A 17,627-nucleotide genomic window follows, 5' to 3' on the forward strand; every position below is an offset into this window, starting at 1 on the left:
TCAAAATGGGAATAGGTAACCAGTTCATGTTTGGCATCTTTGGAATTGTAATGAAAAATACAAACTTATGGCTAAGTCAGATTTTTTATTATAAATCTGTAAATGCCACTTTTAGAAAGTTATTAACCATCAAAGGTAGGTAGGCCTAGCGGCAACGTCCCGGACCCCACCAAGGGCCCCGCAGTTCCTCCAGGACCCTCCACCTCGCTTAAGGGGCAATTTCCTGCTCACCTTGGGGTGGATTCATTGTGTTGCAACCATTCAGGTGCAGTATTGTACATCTTGATTGGCCATCCTTTACTAGAAAGGAGGTCCTATGCCCCTCAGGGGGCGATAAATTACTATTTTTTGGTCCTGATGAAATGCCAACTGACCCTTTGGGCAATCAAGGCATGAAACATGTCAATCTCACTTTGTTGATAGCTGTCCAGGTACATTGTGACCGAATGATAGCACCACTTTGTTTATTAAGTCCAGGTACCCTTACCCCATAAATAATTGTTCTTAGGGCAACAGAGTCTATTTTAGACACACTTCACTTTCCACTAGATACACTGGAGTTAGAGTATCAGTAATGTGATGTCCATGCTAGTAGTGTGAGGTAAGATAAAATAAAGCAGTAAACTGTGATCTACAAAGCCATCCGGGGAGGAAGGTGGGCGCATGTGAATCTACAGCACTACATATATAAATATATATGCAAACCATTGTCCCTCTTCTATCCCTCCGCAACCCTTCTCAATCCAAACAACTGACTAACATCCACCACTCAAATTACTTTCATATTTCACTACACTAATTCACCACTAATCCTTTATGGGTTCTGGAGTAGCGTGCTAATCGCTGAAAGAAAGGCTTTAACACCCCATGAGGGGTAACAAGCACTATATAAATGCAAACCTTTTTTCCCCTCTTCTATCCCTCCGCTATCCTTTTCAATCCAAATAACTGACTAATTCCACCACTCAAATTGCGTTCATATTTCACTATACTAATTCACCACTAATCCTTTATGGGTTCCGGAGTAGCGTGCTACTCGCCGAAAAAGCGCTTTGACGCCTTGTCAGGGGTAGTAAGAGCTATATAGATGCAATTACAAGCCAAGAACAGATGCTATAGTATTCGTTGTATCACTGAAGTGACTTGATCATTTAAACTGCAAGTTTGTTAGTAATACATTGGTTACTCATACATGATGACAAATTATGAGAATGCTTATAATGCATTAGCCATAAAAAATATTTTTTATAACATGTTAAACTATGAAGGAACTTTACGCTTGGATTTTGAATCTTCTTGCAGAGTTCCTTTAGTCTGGAAGCAGAACCAGCTATTAGATTTTAAGCTGGCGGCATCTAACGCACATGCAGGTGTACCAGTTCCAATTACCTTGCTCACAAATGCTTTCAGTTAAGCTGTAGAAGCAAGCATGTCACCCCCTTCGAGCGTATGCTCTGGAGGGGGGGTGAGTGGGGAGGAGGGAGAGTGATGCAATCAGGGAAGAGGGTCCAGCATTCGAAAGGTCCTCCATCTGAAGTGATTTTGTTGTGAAATAGCACATAATGGTTTGTAGAGCGCACCCCTCTTTGTAAAGCTTTCTCATATAATCTACACACCAGTTTGAGGTCTGATGATGATTCAGGCAGAAGTGGAGAGAATGCTAGGAGTTAAACAGCCAGAGGCTTATTTTGAAGCAATATAGTTTTAGTCTTCTCAACAAATGCAGTGTCATTGCAGTCAAGTATTCTAAACAGTGTACACAAACACCTGATTTTACTTGATCCATAAGTGCAACAACATGAGGACACAAACAATTGGATTGATTGTTTTCTCACTGCATAGATGTATGAGATGTGAGTATGCACACTACTGTGCAGTACGTCACAGCAACCATTGCACCTATAAACGAATGCATCAGAATTCAAGAAGAATAGTTTGGACATATTGGTACTCACTTGGAAGACTATTAGTATCAGCGAGTAGTGGTAGAGATATAATGCAGTTTAGTATGCGGAACACAGTAAATAAAATCCAGACTGTGCAAGATTTGCAGATTCCTTCACTATGCATGCTTACGGCTCACTTAAACTATTATACTTCACAGTTTACTTTATCAGGCAATTCAAGCTTCTTTAAAAACTCTACACTGGCTAATGGTTTCACCACAGAGATCATCAGAACCGGTTAATATTATTTAACATCTATGTTTTATTTAGGCATTCTAATCATCTTTAAAAGACCTCTTGTTAACACCGGCTGTCATACCTTGAAATGCATCTGAATCCAAATTAATATGCAGGACAGTTCACAGGAATAAGATTGCAATTCCTACACCTAAATTAAAGAATAATGGTAATAACATAAACTGTATTTGTAAAGCGTGCGTTCACCCAGGGGTATACTGGCACGGCATAACAGATGTTTATTTTTACCCAACTCAATGGAACTCATTTTATCGACCTCAGAAGGATGAAAGGCCGAGTGTACCCACAGGGATTTGAACCTGTGACCATGAAGTTGAACACAGGCCTCTACAGTAGATGCATTAGTCCATTAAGCCACCAGACCCAGATGATCACGCAGTCTCTTGGAAAGAATAGCTAATAAAAACGTTCTTGGTCACCACAGGCTACATTAACAGAAAATAGTTGTTTTCCAATGTCAGCTCACACTGTTGCATACAAATACAAGAGAGGAAACACTTGCAAATCCTACCACAAGTAGAACAGGACATCATGGTTTTAAGTATGCTATGAGATGCAATGCATATTTCAAACTTATAGTCTCCTGTATTGTTTATGCTATGCCATGCCTCTTAGTGCATCGGATAGATTTATTAATTTGGTAAGAGAAAATAGTTACCTCATATGTCTGACCTTCAAGTTCTTTTGCATCACACCAGTTTCCCACTGAATCACGCACTCGCCGTCTCCTGGTACGCTACAAAAATTCAGATAAAAAATCTCATAAGGTTTCCTCCAAACAAAGGTATAATATTCACAATATCTAGCAGGCAAAAACCTTTAGGAAAGATATTAGCTACCATTTTCAGTAATACAACAAATCTAAATATTAACAATTTATTTATTCTTTAAAATTATATAGTTTTGTAAAATATACAGACTATGGCGTGGTATGTAAAAGTCTCTACTTGATTTTTTCTTAGCTAGGGAAGCATTGTATGCTCCAACTGCCTAAAAAAACAAAACAAATATCATGCCATTTTTCAAACCAGAATTATGATGCAGCTTTTTTGGGGACTACCAACCATAGACTGCAAACGCTGAGCCAATTGATAAGCGTCTATTCCATCTTCTCCATCTTTGGATCTTGTTCTTTCCACAGGTCTTGGCCGGTTATATATACACTGATCTGCAGAAATGCAGGAGAGAAACATTGAATTAAACCTAATAATGCACATCAACTAATAAAGGGCTCTGCCTATAATTATCTTCATTAGGCAACTTTAAAAGTCCCCACTGTCCCAACACAGTGATATGGTAAAAGGTGGTCTTTGTTCTTGCTTATCCCACATTCATGTTATTAGCGCTGGATCAATTGGCACAGGGTCAATTGGCAACAGTATGCAGTCTCTTCACCTCACATTTAGGTGCAAGTTATCTTTTGAATACTATTCTTTTTATGCTCGTTACTTCACATTCTTATGAGGAATCAGTCACATGGCATAAACCTTACCATCAAATAAATTCTATTAAAGAAGATAGAGGGAACAGGAGTATCAATCTGCATGGACGAAATTTCTAGGCTCTCCGAGCCCTGCCATTTTGAACAATGTCAAGTGACCCAGAATTGAGAAAATGTACATAAAAACACGAGACCACCTAACGACCATGCACAGTACAGCAGGCTGCTGAGGGGTAGAATTGTCTTCTTTGGGTCGAAGCTGTTTGGCTGTAAAGACATATTGGGGACATCTGAAGCTTTACCTAGGAATGCATTCCACCCAATGCTTACCATTTGCTTTGAGTTTTGTCATTCGCAGTTGCTTGCTTTCTATTCGGAGCTCTATTTGTTTTACCCTGTCCAGCATGTATTTGACCCTACCATGGAGCAAAGTCTCTTGTCCACCTTTCTGAATAGCTCCTCCTACTCTTCCAGAAGTGCTTGCATTTCGGGAACTTGTTTTTTTTCCTTTTCTTGAAGCACTCAATGAGTGCTCGTTTTATCCAGCTGCCTCCCTTTTATGCTTCATTATGCCACCTCAACGCAGTTAAGCAACATTCTGAATGTAAATTGAGAATTTTTCCAAATAATTTAAATTTTACACTTCTGCGATACTCAGTGAAGAAAGAATGCATTTAAATGCTTTAAAAATTATCAAGTTGCTCCTGTTTGCGCAAATTTTAGTGTCTAGTGGTGCAATGTATGCTATTTCTAGATTGTCATCTCGTCACTGGCCTTAGAGGGTTTGTCTCAATACTCTCCTGGTGCACCCCTGAGTTTGCAGACTGAGAGCAGCACGAAAAGTATAGATTGGAACTGCCTCTTCAAAGGCCAGAGCATGACACCGAAGCCATTTCCATCTCATCAGCCAACATAAAGGAGAAGAGGCAGTGGCTTTTAGTTTGTTGTGGGAGTGGATATGCATGTCACCTACTGAGGCCTACTGGGGTATAAAGGAGCTCTGCTGAGACGTGCCACTACTGTTACATTAACACAGTTTAACTACTTGGGTAACATCTGTTTTACTATGCAGTGCAAGTACCAAAAGAGCTTATACACCCACAAAATGAGAGCCTTATCCTTACATCTGAAAAAAGGAAAATGTAATCACAGTACTAACAGCAAATGACAAGCATTACAAGTACATTAAATAGATTGCGCTGCATTTGGTAACACAATGTATCACAAACATTTCCATAAGCAATAATTGTCCATCCTGGAACCATAAACATCATCTGTAAAGAAGCACTTGGCCATGGCACGCATGCGCGTTTTTAGGTCTCACTTAAGCGCACACATCATCAGTTACAAGACATGGTATTAGCTTACAGTGGGCTTAGAGCGTTCCCAATGCTTACCATTAGTTGGATTCATTGTCACTCTCATTTGCTTGATTCTTTTGCTTCAGCTTCTTTAGGATTTCTTTCCTCTTCTTGTGTATGTCCCCTCCCCGGAGCATGGATCTATTTACTTGTGTCTGTAAACTGCTCATTCTTCAGGAGTTACTTTTTCTTTTTGTTTAAGAACTCTACAAAAGCGCGTGTTTTCCAGCTGTCTCCCTCGTGTACTTATCCCACCTCAGTTTTCCTCTTTCATTTCCTCCCTCACCTGCCAGTCTTGCTTCATCCCCGCCAACCTTTCCTTGCTGTTGTTGCTTCCCTACCACCCCCTTGTCCACTTGCGCCCCAGCCATGACCGCCCATCCTCGGTTGACTATTTGCTTTCCCAGGTGCATTGTCCTTGTGTTTCCCCAAACCCTCCAGGCCACCATCCATTGCCTGTTTTCCCATCCCTATTGTCTTCCGTCCATTGGTTGTGTGCTTCCGCACTCCCTTCTTCCTGCCCTCTGTTGTCTGTATTCTGCCCATGCTCAATACGCTCTGTGTTGTCAGCTTGCTCGCCCGCCGCAGCTTCTCCCCTACTCCCCAAAACTCGGTTGTCAGCTTGCTGCCCCAGCTCACATCCCCATCCACCAGCCTCTTTTGCCTGCCCTCCATGGACTATGACTATGGACTCTCCAATGTGTCCCTAGATTCATTTCTATGAAACACAAAGGCAGGATGGCAAGGGAACCTTCAACTAGTCAAGTGTTTCTTTGTATGGCACAGAAAAATACACAGAAATATAATAAAGGCTCCAATGCCCTGAAGTTCAAAAACAAAGCCCCAAAACAACCCAACCCTGGTGGCACCAATAAAAAGCCACAGGGGCGATTCAATAGGAGAAATAGAGAGGGCTAGAGGAGGCAATGAGAGGGAGGAACATTATCAATCCCAGTGGAGTTATTACTGGTCACGTTGTATATCTTCCTTTCTTTATATCCACTGGTGAAGTGTGCATAGTCACTGTTAGTTCTACCTATACACTTTCAGACAATTATAGAATTTGCAAGCAGCCCTAACAAAGTGAGGACAGAGAAGAAAGTAAATTATTAGGACAGCACAGTCATGTCAAGAAGAATTTGAAGATTTCTGAAAGGACACCCCAGCAAGGTGGAAACAGAAAGCAATAATGAAAAAATATGAGGAACTTAAAAACTATAGATAAAATGTGTGCAGAAAGGAAGAATTATTGCTCAGGATATTGAAACAGTGATGATCCCGAAATATACCAACATACTACACTCTCACAATAACCACAACTTACCGCATCCAAAATTAATTGCACCTATTAGCTCCAGATATGTGTGTATGCGACCAATACAATTCACATCTCCACAGTTCCTTAAACCAGGACGCACTGACGTTTTATTAAGATACCTGGGTCTGCATTTCTCCCTAAATGAAAAAGAAAACAGATCAGTACATTTGAAGATGCATCTAAAGAGCATGACTAAACTAAAAATTTAAAATACTTGAAATAATTAAATGTATGTGAACATGGATTTATAGAGCTCAAAAGTCTATAAAAGAAAAAGTATTGTTCAATTGATCAGTGTGTCCATTGTAGAAGGGACAAAACTAGGGCAATCAGGTGGAGGGACAAGGTGAGAAAGGTGTCTGCAGCTAGGGTCAAGGCAGTGAGGAGACAGGGAAAGTAATGGAACAAGAGATGCAGGCTCATTCTTCAGAAGAGTGGTGATGAGAAGTCACAACTCATTTCTGAAGAAGAGGATAGACTATGCTTGGTGGTTTTCGTCCAGCGTGTGTTCCCTGTCTTAAGGCTGTAACAGGCTAAGATTTAGTCTGGTTTTCTTCCTGCATTTTATGGTTTCTAGTCTGGTACAGCTGTGGGATTTGTGCAGACCTCCTTACACCTGGATTTTGGATGCCAGATATGAAGGACTGGAATACAGCCCAGAGTGATTAACAATTCTAGCATTTCACCCATCCCTCTGATTTGTTTTTCCCGGTAAGATGGAATGCCAATGTGACCACTTTATAAATGCACCTGGTCTTGAAAAGGGTTTGGGGAGTGGAGCACTGGGAGCCAATGAAGATGCTTATTAGCTGAATCAGACAGGTGTCTGGAATGGTAGCGCGTAGAGCACTGCCTTCATCTATGGCAATTCTAAAGCCTGCTTCTGGAAGGAACAGCCTCTCCTCTCTAAAACAATGATAACTGATGCTAAGCAGATTTGACAATGCTAATTTTGTCCCGCTATACCTGGACTGGGTGTTCTTTCCTCACGTTGTTTGCTTACATTAGGCTGTGGACATCCATACTGAATGCAGGTAAGGCATGTAAGCTGTATGATGTTGCAATTCAGTAGAATACTAGGGTAAAGCTTTGTGTCTGATCCATATTGGTGGATACTAATGTTAAAGTGTGCCAAAAGGACTCCAAGTGCATGTAAAAGATGCATATTGCAATTCAGAGTTGGAGCCCTGGGGAATGCCAAATGTCACTGAGATGAATTAAGATAAGGAGGACCTAATCTGGGCTCTCTTTGTTAGGTATGATCAGAACCACTGTAGAACTGTCCCTATTAAGCCCATTCGATGTGCCTGGATGTACAGCACCTTGAGTGGTTCTATGGTACTGAATATTGCAAAGAAGTCAACAAGAATGAGTGGAACAGGTTCTACAATATCTATTATCATGAGGGCTTTGTCCACCACTTTGATGGTCGTTATCTCCATGTTTCATCATGGTCTAAACCACTTTCATAAGGTACCTAGGTCGGTGTTAGACTTAAAGCTTTTCATGATCCTATGTGACCACTTTATTCTCCAAAATGTTTCAAAGAATTCAGATCACATGCCAACATATGTTAAAGAGCAATGCTGAATTATTCATTGATTGGGCAATGAAGACACAATCATGCATTGGAACATCATATTTGGTCATGGAGACGTGGTGGAAGGGGAACAAAATACAGAGCAAGTGGAATATGTCACATTAGCTTGTGATGCATGAACTATTTAGGTCCAATAAAGTTTTGATTAAATGTTTAATACAGAAGGCTGGGTTCTTCATGAAGGCAAATGGTATGATATGCCAATTAGTTAAAGCCTTCAGGTCTTTCATGCACTGCATGATATTTATTTATATAGCCCACCCACAGCATCAATTATGACACAGAAGCTGTTTCCAACTGAAGATCAAGTTACTTAATTTCAGAAATGCTCGTTCTGGTGGATACTCTATCTAACCAAAGAATTCCACATATAGTGAACACTCCTAGACGTCACACTGGATCTGGAGGTTTTTCTCACCATTGCTCTCACGCACCAGTAGGTGGAATTGTATAGATTAGTGACGGTTTTGTCCCGCCCCGGAAGTGACATCGGAACCGCACATAAGCACCACCTCAGCGTGCTGACATCAGTTTCTTCCCTGACTACGTTTGCGCCACCATGCACGGACCTTAACAAATGATAAGTTGTAAAAGGATGCAGATCCCTACACTGGGACCTTTTAAGATAGAAAAAGGACCATACCACAGGATGGGGAGGTAGGTGGTGAGGAATCTGCGGTTAGATAAACACCAGAAAGAGCATTACCAAATGTAAGTAACTTGTTCTTCTGATGGATACTTCTAAACACAGGTTCCTCACCTTGTGAATAGATACCAAACAGTCCTACAGTGGTGGGTCTGTGGAATAATTAAAACTAAAAAGGTCCTGCAGAACCGATAGGGCAAAGTGCCTCTACCGTCGAACCTAGCTATCGAGGCAGTAGTGCTTCATGAACATGTGAAGTGACGCCGATGTTGTGGCCTGACAGATGTTCAAGACAGGCCCTTCATGTGCCAATGTGGTGGTTCCAGCGTTGGGTCTGGTAGAATGAGCCCTCAGACCTTCCAGTCGCTGCATCTTGGCATAGCAAATCTTTATAGAGGACTATCTACCACAATATGGTCGTTTTCTGCACTAACTTACCCTTCTTTGCTCCAGACAGCTCCACACATATTCAATAACCTAATGGTCCTTGGTATGATCGATCTAAATGCTCAATGCTCTTTTGGGGTCCAAACAATGGATTCTCTCCTCCTCTATAGAGGGGTGAGGTGGAGTATAGAAGGCCAGAAGAGTGATAGATTGTTCGACAGTAAAGGGAATCACAACCTTCACATAAATACCGCTAAGGTCTACAACACCAGCTAGTCTGGGAAAATGGTGATGTATGGAGGTTGAATAGAGAGAGCTTGCAGTTCACTCATGAGACAAGCTAAAGTTATTGCAATGAGAAAGACTTTAAGAGTGAGGAGACGTAAAGAACAGCTGTCCATTGGATGGTTCAAAAAGGGTGCAAATAAAGAATGTGAAAAAACAAATGAAGGCCCCACTACAGCAACACAAAAGGTTAGGGTGACTACATATGACCTAAATCTTTAAGAAAAGGCATCATAAACAGTGAGCTAATCAAGTACAGTTGATACAGTAAAAGCAAAAAGGCCAAAAGGGCTGACAGATAACCTTTAATAGTACCCACAGCAGGCCCTTACTGGGTTAAAGTAAGCACAATGAGCAAAACATCCACTGCCATCACTTTCATGAACACTCAAGGGGGACTGGTGAGGTCAAAGGGGAGTGCTTGGTTGGTGGGGTGGCTTGGAGGAAATGGGACACAACTCAATCTCGATGGAGGTGTCCAGACCACTGGCCTCCTGTAAATCCAGGTACAAATTCACATCATCTCCATTTGCCTCACCAAGATTATGTTGACTTTGGTCCGAGTCTAAGCCAAACAAGGTGGAACTTGTGGAAGATTTCCCAGTAGGTGGCAGTGTTCTGTCGGAGTTGGAATGAGGCTGGACCGGTTGTGGTTTAACATGCAATTTCAGTTGGGCTGAGTAGGGTTAGTTTAGGAGCCGGACAAATTAATTGGGTACCTCTCTGGCATCGGGCCAGTGTCTGTATGATAGAGACCAGAGTGGGTTGTGGAGCTAGGGTCAAAGTCAAGTTGGGTGCTGGGCCCAGAATTTGGGTAGACAGCGTGGAGGACGGCTCCACCACTAGTAACCTAACTGGAGGCCTCCTCGGATAAGGGGAGGCAAAAAGGAGCCCCAGAAGGAGTCAGAATGGTGCCAAATATGCATAGCATGATTTCTCTAAAACTCTAAAAACCTTTATGTGCTGCAATGATACAACCAGACCAGGACACTCAGGTTGCATCTGAATAAATTGGGGGATTGAATCCTTGGCATCCTGTCCGCATGACTTCTCGGGTTGAGAGGAATCCCGTTTTCACTTCTTGCTTTTAATTTCCTTGGACTTACCAGAGGGCTTTGAATGGGAAGAGAATCTGTTGCAAGAACAGGCTAGAGAGCAGTGACTTTAAGTGGGGACATGTTTCCTTGTACACTGAAGAACAATTTGGTAGCTAAAGATTTAATCAGAGAAGAGGCAAATAGTTTAGGAGCATGCCCTGGATCGGTGTTCGAAGGCACAGAAAGAAAGGAAAGGACGTCGGCGGTCAGGGTTGATTCTTATATGTTTCTCTGATGTCACTTCTGGGGCAGCAGGAAGCCGCTGCAGAGCTGCACAACAGCACCTGCTGGCGCACAGGGGCAATGCTGAGAAAAATCTCCAGATCTAGTGGGATGTCTAGAGAGATTCACAAAGTGAGGAATTTATGGTTATAAGTATCCATCAGAACCTTCAGAGTTCTTATCTGATAATCCAAGGTTAGATGTATGCACAAAAATGTATGTCCATTACATTTTGCATGCCACACAATTATTCAAGGAATTCTGTACTATTCCTTAATGTACAAGTGGTTGACTTGGAGTTTTAGAATAACTCCACATCTCCCTTTATCCTAAAAATTCCATAAAAAGTTGGAAATGTTCTGAATTAAAAATGGCAATTGGATTAAACAAACAAGTAAAAAACACTTTATCCATGGCCTTTCCTCAAATAAATTAGAAGATAGAGAAAAAATAGGTGAACAGAATTGCACCTACTCTGGTGGAAAGCTAGCTCTTGCGTGACTCCTGTGGGAGCTCAAATTAAAAAACATAAAGCCTTCTGATTGACAGAGGTCTTTTTACCCAGTCAGCCATCTTGACCTGCAGGAGTGAAACCATTGTGTGGGAGCTTCAGCCCTGATTCGCTGGTGCAACCTCAAGAAAAATGTTGCAGCCACCATTACAGAACCCAGGGACTCTGTCCCATGTACTGAAAGGTTTAATAAATAAGGTATAGGAGGGTACACTAATCCGCTGGACCATGGCGGTGGCGGCAGGAGGTGGGGGGAGGATGGGAGTTTCACATTTGAAAACAAGAAGGGATTTTGGGTTGAAACAACCCTGCAGGGGTCCGCACATTCTCTGCACTTCCACTGGAGTCCTGAGGGAGACAGCAGGGCCCTGGACTCCTGCAGGATAGGGAAAGAATTACAGAAAAAATGTGGGTGAGTGTTCACTGGGCTAGTGTAACGCCCTGAACGTCTCAGGATCGTTTAACAGACACGACAATGAGGACGCAACCACTTGTGAAGGGTTAGTTCTTTTAATGAAGGCAAATAAAATACAAAGAACAAACAAAAGTTATAGTCACTGGAATCCTCCAGGCTAAGTACGTTACCAGCCCACAGCACGGATGGTCCTAACCGTCCTCTGCATATACGCCGATCCCGGCGTATGCCAACAGAGGGCAGAAATGAAATGGCCGACAATGCCAATCGGTAGGCTGTGAGGGGCACGAAGAGTGTTGGGGAGAATCGAGGAGTCAGGGAAACACCCAGCCGGGGTCTCTACCTGAAGGGAGCAGCCGCTCAACCTCTTCCTCAGACTGCACCGGGACGCGGAGTCACCTCCTGGTGATGCGTCACCGATACCCCAATCACAAGCAAGAAGACTGAACCGAGAGCAGCCGCTCGATCGATCCTGTGGACTTCCGAGTCTGTAACGCGGCAAACACCTCCTGGTGTGCGTTACAGCTGGCAGTCCCTGTGTCTCTGGTCGGGCTGGGAGTTACGACTCCAACCAGCAAAAGCGCCACTGCGCTTGGACTCAGCCGAGTCAAAAAGCGAAGCTCAATGGTTGACCGGTAGAGCTTCCGGGTCCTTCACAGGTGACGATGGGGCAAGACACGGCCCAGGGAGTAACGACTCGACCTACCTCCGTTCTTGCCTTACTGGAGCACCACTCCGGAACACTGCTCTTCACGAAGCAGGTACGTCGGTGTAAACACAATATCCGACAGCCTTGTACCTCCCGGTTCCTCCCTTTATAGGGCGTGTTTTCCTTGAGTTATGTAACAGCTCTCCTGTTTACATAAGGGCGTGTTTTCCTTGAGTTATGTAACAGCTCTCCTGTTTACATAAGGGCGTGTTTCCCTTGAGTTATGTAACAGCTCTCCTGTTTACATAAGGGCGTGTTTCCCTTGAGTTATGTAACAGCTCTCCTGTTTACATAAGGGCGTGTTTCCCTTGAGTTATGTAACAGCTCTCCTGTTTACATAACCTCTCAACCGCTAAGCATCCTGGGAGATGTAGTCCGTTTTCGCTGGTTACCGTTTTCCTCCCCTCGTATGACAGGAATTCTTGACAGCTAGTCAAACACCAGGGGGTGGGCACAGGGCATGGCCACATACTGGCAGTCTCCCACCAAACCCTACCAAAACTAAACCAAGCCTTTGACTTGTACAGACTTGTGGGCATACTAGTCCTACACCAAACCCTACTATGCACAACTTACGCCCAGAACAAGTCTTTGAGAACAGGCCAGTCCCTAACCAAACTCATAGCCTTCATCGTCTATAGGTGGCATCATGGAGAGGCCAGTTCTTCCCCACCCTACTTCGCAGTGTTCGCTCTGTAAAGAGGTCTTGACAGAAAGGCTAGTATGTCCCCAAACCCTAATAAACACAACCCTCATTTTGTATAGAGGATTACATGGAGAGTCCAGGCCCTCGCCAAACCCTACTATGCACAGCTTTCGCTGCGTGCATAGATCTTCAAGGAGAGGTCAGTCCTTCCACAAACCCTAATATACACAGTCCTTACATCGCAGCTAGTTACTTTTTTTCCAGGAAGACACGGGGCAATGGGTGTATGCATTCCTGGGCTGGGGCCCATATATCAGAACCCAGCTCCCTCCTAAACAAACCTTCTACTGCCCCAACCACCGGTAGGAGATGGTGTCCAACCATGAGTAGGCAGAACTGACACATTAGTGCCAGAGGAAAAGGAAGCAAGGAGTAGCGAGGACACATTTTCTTCAGTGCACCCTAAGTGTGGACAACCACCCATTGTCCTGTTCCCAATCAAAAGGCACTTCTAAAAGTTGATGCATTAAGCAGCACAGAAACTATAGATGTTTGAAACCCTATGCCCTCTAACTCCCCCAACCACCTAAAAATACCTTTGCTCAATTACAGCTGCTGATTCCAACAAGATCGACGGGCTTGAACCTATCTTTTTGGCATCTTTAAAGGAGGAAAATCACCACCCTGTGAAGCAGAGAAATCCCATGTATAAACACCACTAAAAATGACTCGCATTTTGTGGCTTTGCAGCCAAACATGCAGGAAAACCCGATCTTTAAATAATTGTTTACTATTATAGAGGAAATGCAATTTACCACGTATGTTACTAAATGAGAAATCATAAGACTGGTTTTGAATCCCAATATTCTCTCAAAGTAAAATTGTGCGATCCTGGTAAAATCTCTTCCCAAGTGTCATTTCCTGTATAGGTGAATAGATGACTGTGCTTAGGAATGTTTAGAAGGAGTATTCGCTGTTGTATGGAAAACTGTAAATGTACATCTTCGTCGCCAGACTACTTCAGGATGTGCGTTGTACAAAAACCTTGTGTTTGAGTCAAAAGCCTAAAAAGCTGGTCCAGCTATAATAAGAACTTAGTCCACATATAGGGAACACATGACCCCTGACTTTCTTTCCCCTTAGTTTATTAATAGCATTGCCAGTGGCAGGATTGTGTATCAGTGCATGTTTAGAAATTGTCACTTTTAATACATACATTTCCAAATAAGCTGCTGTATTAAGGTAAAACGCTTCTGTGTTAAAGGAATGCACTATCCTGAATTTTGAAGACACCATATAATGCTCTAACATGATCTTTGTTAATTTACATGCCACCTATTCCCAGGGCTCAGCTTGAGCAGGGACTCTTAGCGTCAGAATTCACACTTGGCTCAGCTGGTTCTGTTAAATTGTTGGCTAGCCTACCCCTACAGCCCGGGTGCCTCTAGAGCTACAGGAGGAAGGCAGCAACTAATGTCTCGAGGCCCAAGTGGAAAGTGAGCAGCGCCAGCTCACCTGCTAATGTGGATGACTGCTGCCAGCAGCGTGGCACGATAGGGATATGGCATGGTACTGAACTGGGGTGGCGGAGTGAGCTAAAGAATGATGATGGATTAAACCCAGATCAGTTGACTGGGGATGAGTGCTTGCAATGTTCAACACTCCGTCCATCATCCCCTTTGGTTTTGCTTTGTTCACCCTAAATTGGCAGGGTATGCCCAGACGCGGGTCTCTTTCTCACTTTGCCACTGGATTCAAGATAGCCTGGCTGATGAGTTATGAACTCGAAACCAGTCCCAGTCTGCTTGTTTCCGGTCAAGGGAAGACATGGCTTGGCAGTTCAGGCTGGACTGTTCCCATGAGGCACAGGGTCAGACTGATTTGCATATGACCATGTCTGAACTGGGGTGGCGGAGTGAGCTAAAGAATGATGATGGATTAAACCCAGATCAGTTGACTTGGGGTGAGTGCTTGCAATGTTCAACACTCCGTCCATCATCCCCTTTGGTTTTGCATGGTACAGTGCCCAACCAGTTTGATTCTGTCACCTCAATATGGAGCACTCAGGAACCTCAAGTGGGGCTGGCAAAGGCAGTTTACACGCTTCTTGGGCTGAATAACCTGCCCTGGCTGACTGTGATCAGTCAATGAGAAGCATCTAAACATGCACTAATACCACATCGCCGGTCACACGCTTGATGCCATCTTCTCCTCAAGCCCCACATCGCCTTCAGCCACGCCTCCGAACTCACCTGGACAGACCACCACTGCATCCACTTCACCTTCAGAAAACCCCTCGCACACCACTGCACCCTACAGACCCCCCGCTGCTGCTGGGGCAAAGTCACTGAAGAACAAAGACAAACCACGCACTCAACCCACCGACCAACCCCGACGATGGTGCACGCACCCTCAGACGCTGGATGGACGACTGCCCCAACACCTTAGCCCCGCTGAAAAAGCCAACCAACAGAGACACCAGCAAGAGAGCCAGCTGGTTCACCCCAGAACTCCTAGCATCAAAGAGCACCTGCCATAAATTGGAGAACAAATGGCACAGCGAAAAGACGCCGGACAGCCGTGCCGCCCACAAAGACGCCATCCGCAACCACCACCACCTCATCAGGCCCGCCAAAAGGATCTCCTTCAAAGACCCCCTCGACAACCACGCACACAACAGCAAGGAGCTCTTCAACATTGTGAAGGAGCTCTCCAACCCCAGCTCCAGCGCCAACGACATTCCACCATCGCAAGCCCTGTGCGACTCCCTCGCCACCTTCTTTCGCCGCAAGATCACCGACATCCATAACAGCGTCAACCCCCGGACGACCGCTACAGGCCTCGTCACGCCAGACCCAATGCACCCCATCAAACACGACAACCTGGGCCAACGTTAGCATCGAGGACACAATCGAGATCATGGGCACAATCCACTCCGGCTCCCCGTCTGACCCTCTTCCACACCACATCTTCAACAAAGCCGGCAGCTCCATCGCACCCCACCTGCGCAACGTCATCAACCTCTCCTTCGAGACCGCTACCTTCCCTGAGAGTTGGAAGCACGCTGAGATCAATGCCCTACTGAAGAAACCCAAGGCGGATCCGAGCGACCTCAAGAACTTCCGGCCCATCTCCCTGCTTCCGTTCCCAGCAAAGGTCATCGAGAAGATAGTCAACATCCAGCTCACCCGTCACCTCAAAGACAACAGCATCCTGGACCCCTTCCAATCAGGATTCCGCAGCAACCACAGCACCGAAACCGCCCTCATCGCCGCCACAGACGACACGGCGGCCCTCATCCTCCTGACCCTCTCCGCCGCCTTCGACACCATCTGCCACCGCACACTACGCACGCGCCTCCACGACGCAGGGATCCCAGACAAGGCCCTGGACTGGACCACCTCCTTCCTCTCCGGCAGAACTCAGAGTCCGCCTCACCCCCATTCCGATCCGAGGCCTCCGAGATCATCTGCGGCGTGCCACAGGGGTCCTCCCTCAGGCCGACGCTGTTCAACATCTACATGGCACCACTCGCACGCATCGCCCGACAGCACGACCTCAACATAATCTCCTACGCCGACGACACGCGGCTGATCCTCTCCCTCACCAAGGACCCCCTCACCGCCAAATCCAACCTCCACCAGGGAATGAAGGCTGTCGCCGACTAGATGGAGGAAAGCAGACTTAAGCTAAACTCAGACAAGACGGAGATCCTCATCCTCGGGCCCAACCCCTCAGCATGGGACGACTCCTGGTGGCCCGCATCACTTGGGACACCCCCGGCCCCTACTAACCACGCTCGCAACCTGGGAGTCATCCTCGACTCAAAACTCACCATGACCAAACAAGTCAACGCAGTCTCCTCTACCTGCTTCAACACCCTCCGCATGCTCTGCAAGATCTACAGATCGATCCCGACAGACATGAGGAAAACAGTCACCCAGGCCCTAGTCAGCAGCAGACTCGACTACGGAAACGCCCTCTACGCCGGAGACCCGACCAAGCTCATCAACAGACTGCAAAGAATCCAGAACGCCTCTGCACGCCTGATCCTCGACATCCCGCGCCGCGACCACATCACCCCCCACCTGAGGAACCTGCACTGGCTCCCCGTCGACAGAAGAATCTCCTTCAAACTCCTGATCCACGCACACAAGGCACTCCACAAAACCGGCCCAGCCTACCTCAACAGTCGACTCTCCTTCTACGTACCCAACAGGAAACTCCGCTCCGCTGACCACGCCCTGGCCACGGTCCCGCGCATCCGTAGAACCACTTTCGGAGGCAGGTCCTTCTCCCACCGCGCCGCCAAAACCTGGAACACCCTTCCCCTCAACCTGCGACAAACCGAAGACCTGCTGACCTTCAAGAGGCGACTCAAGACCTGGCTTTTCGACCAGTAGCAGCAGCACTATTCCCCCCCCCCCCCCCAGCGCCTTGAAACCCTTGCGGGTAAGTAGTGCGCTTTACAAATTAACTGATTGATTGATTGATAAAGCACGCCATATTGACGAAGAGCACACATGCAACATGATTGGCGGATTGCAACATAGGCTCAGCATTACGAGCCTGTGCGGCAATCAGCAAATCAACACCTGCTCTTTCCCACCCTTGAACGTTTTTAGAACGTTTCACCCCGCTGCCTCCCAGATCTTCGCACTGCACTGCCTGCACAGTAAGCAAGCTATAATTACATAGCTGCCAAGGCTTCAGTTTGCTTATGTGTACATTTTCAAATTTTCAGTGTAATTCTGAGTGACATTCAACGACTATGAGTGACACTTT

At 45.4% G+C, this 17,627-nt stretch overlaps 1 protein-coding gene across 4 annotated transcripts in view; it reads right to left on the minus strand.

Moving 5' to 3' along the window:
- MYSM1 (Myb like, SWIRM and MPN domains 1) overlaps positions 1-17,627 on the minus strand; it is a 298,882-nt gene that overhangs the window by 136,088 nt on the left and 145,167 nt on the right. For all 4 annotated transcript variants that reach the window (XM_085602494.1, XM_085602497.1, XM_085602495.1 and 1 more), the window contains 3 exons: positions 6,331-6,461; positions 3,269-3,372; positions 2,863-2,940 (listed from right to left, as the gene is read on the minus strand). In XM_085602494.1, coding sequence (XP_085458620.1) covers positions 2,863-2,940; positions 3,269-3,372; positions 6,331-6,461 — 313 coding nt within the window. The remainder of the gene's footprint in view (positions 1-2,862; positions 2,941-3,268; positions 3,373-6,330; positions 6,462-17,627) is intronic.

The sequence above is a fragment of the Triturus cristatus genome, chromosome 4_2, assembly GCF_964204655.1.
Source record: "Triturus cristatus chromosome 4_2, aTriCri1.1, whole genome shotgun sequence".
NCBI lineage: Eukaryota > Metazoa > Chordata > Amphibia > Caudata > Salamandridae > Triturus > Triturus cristatus.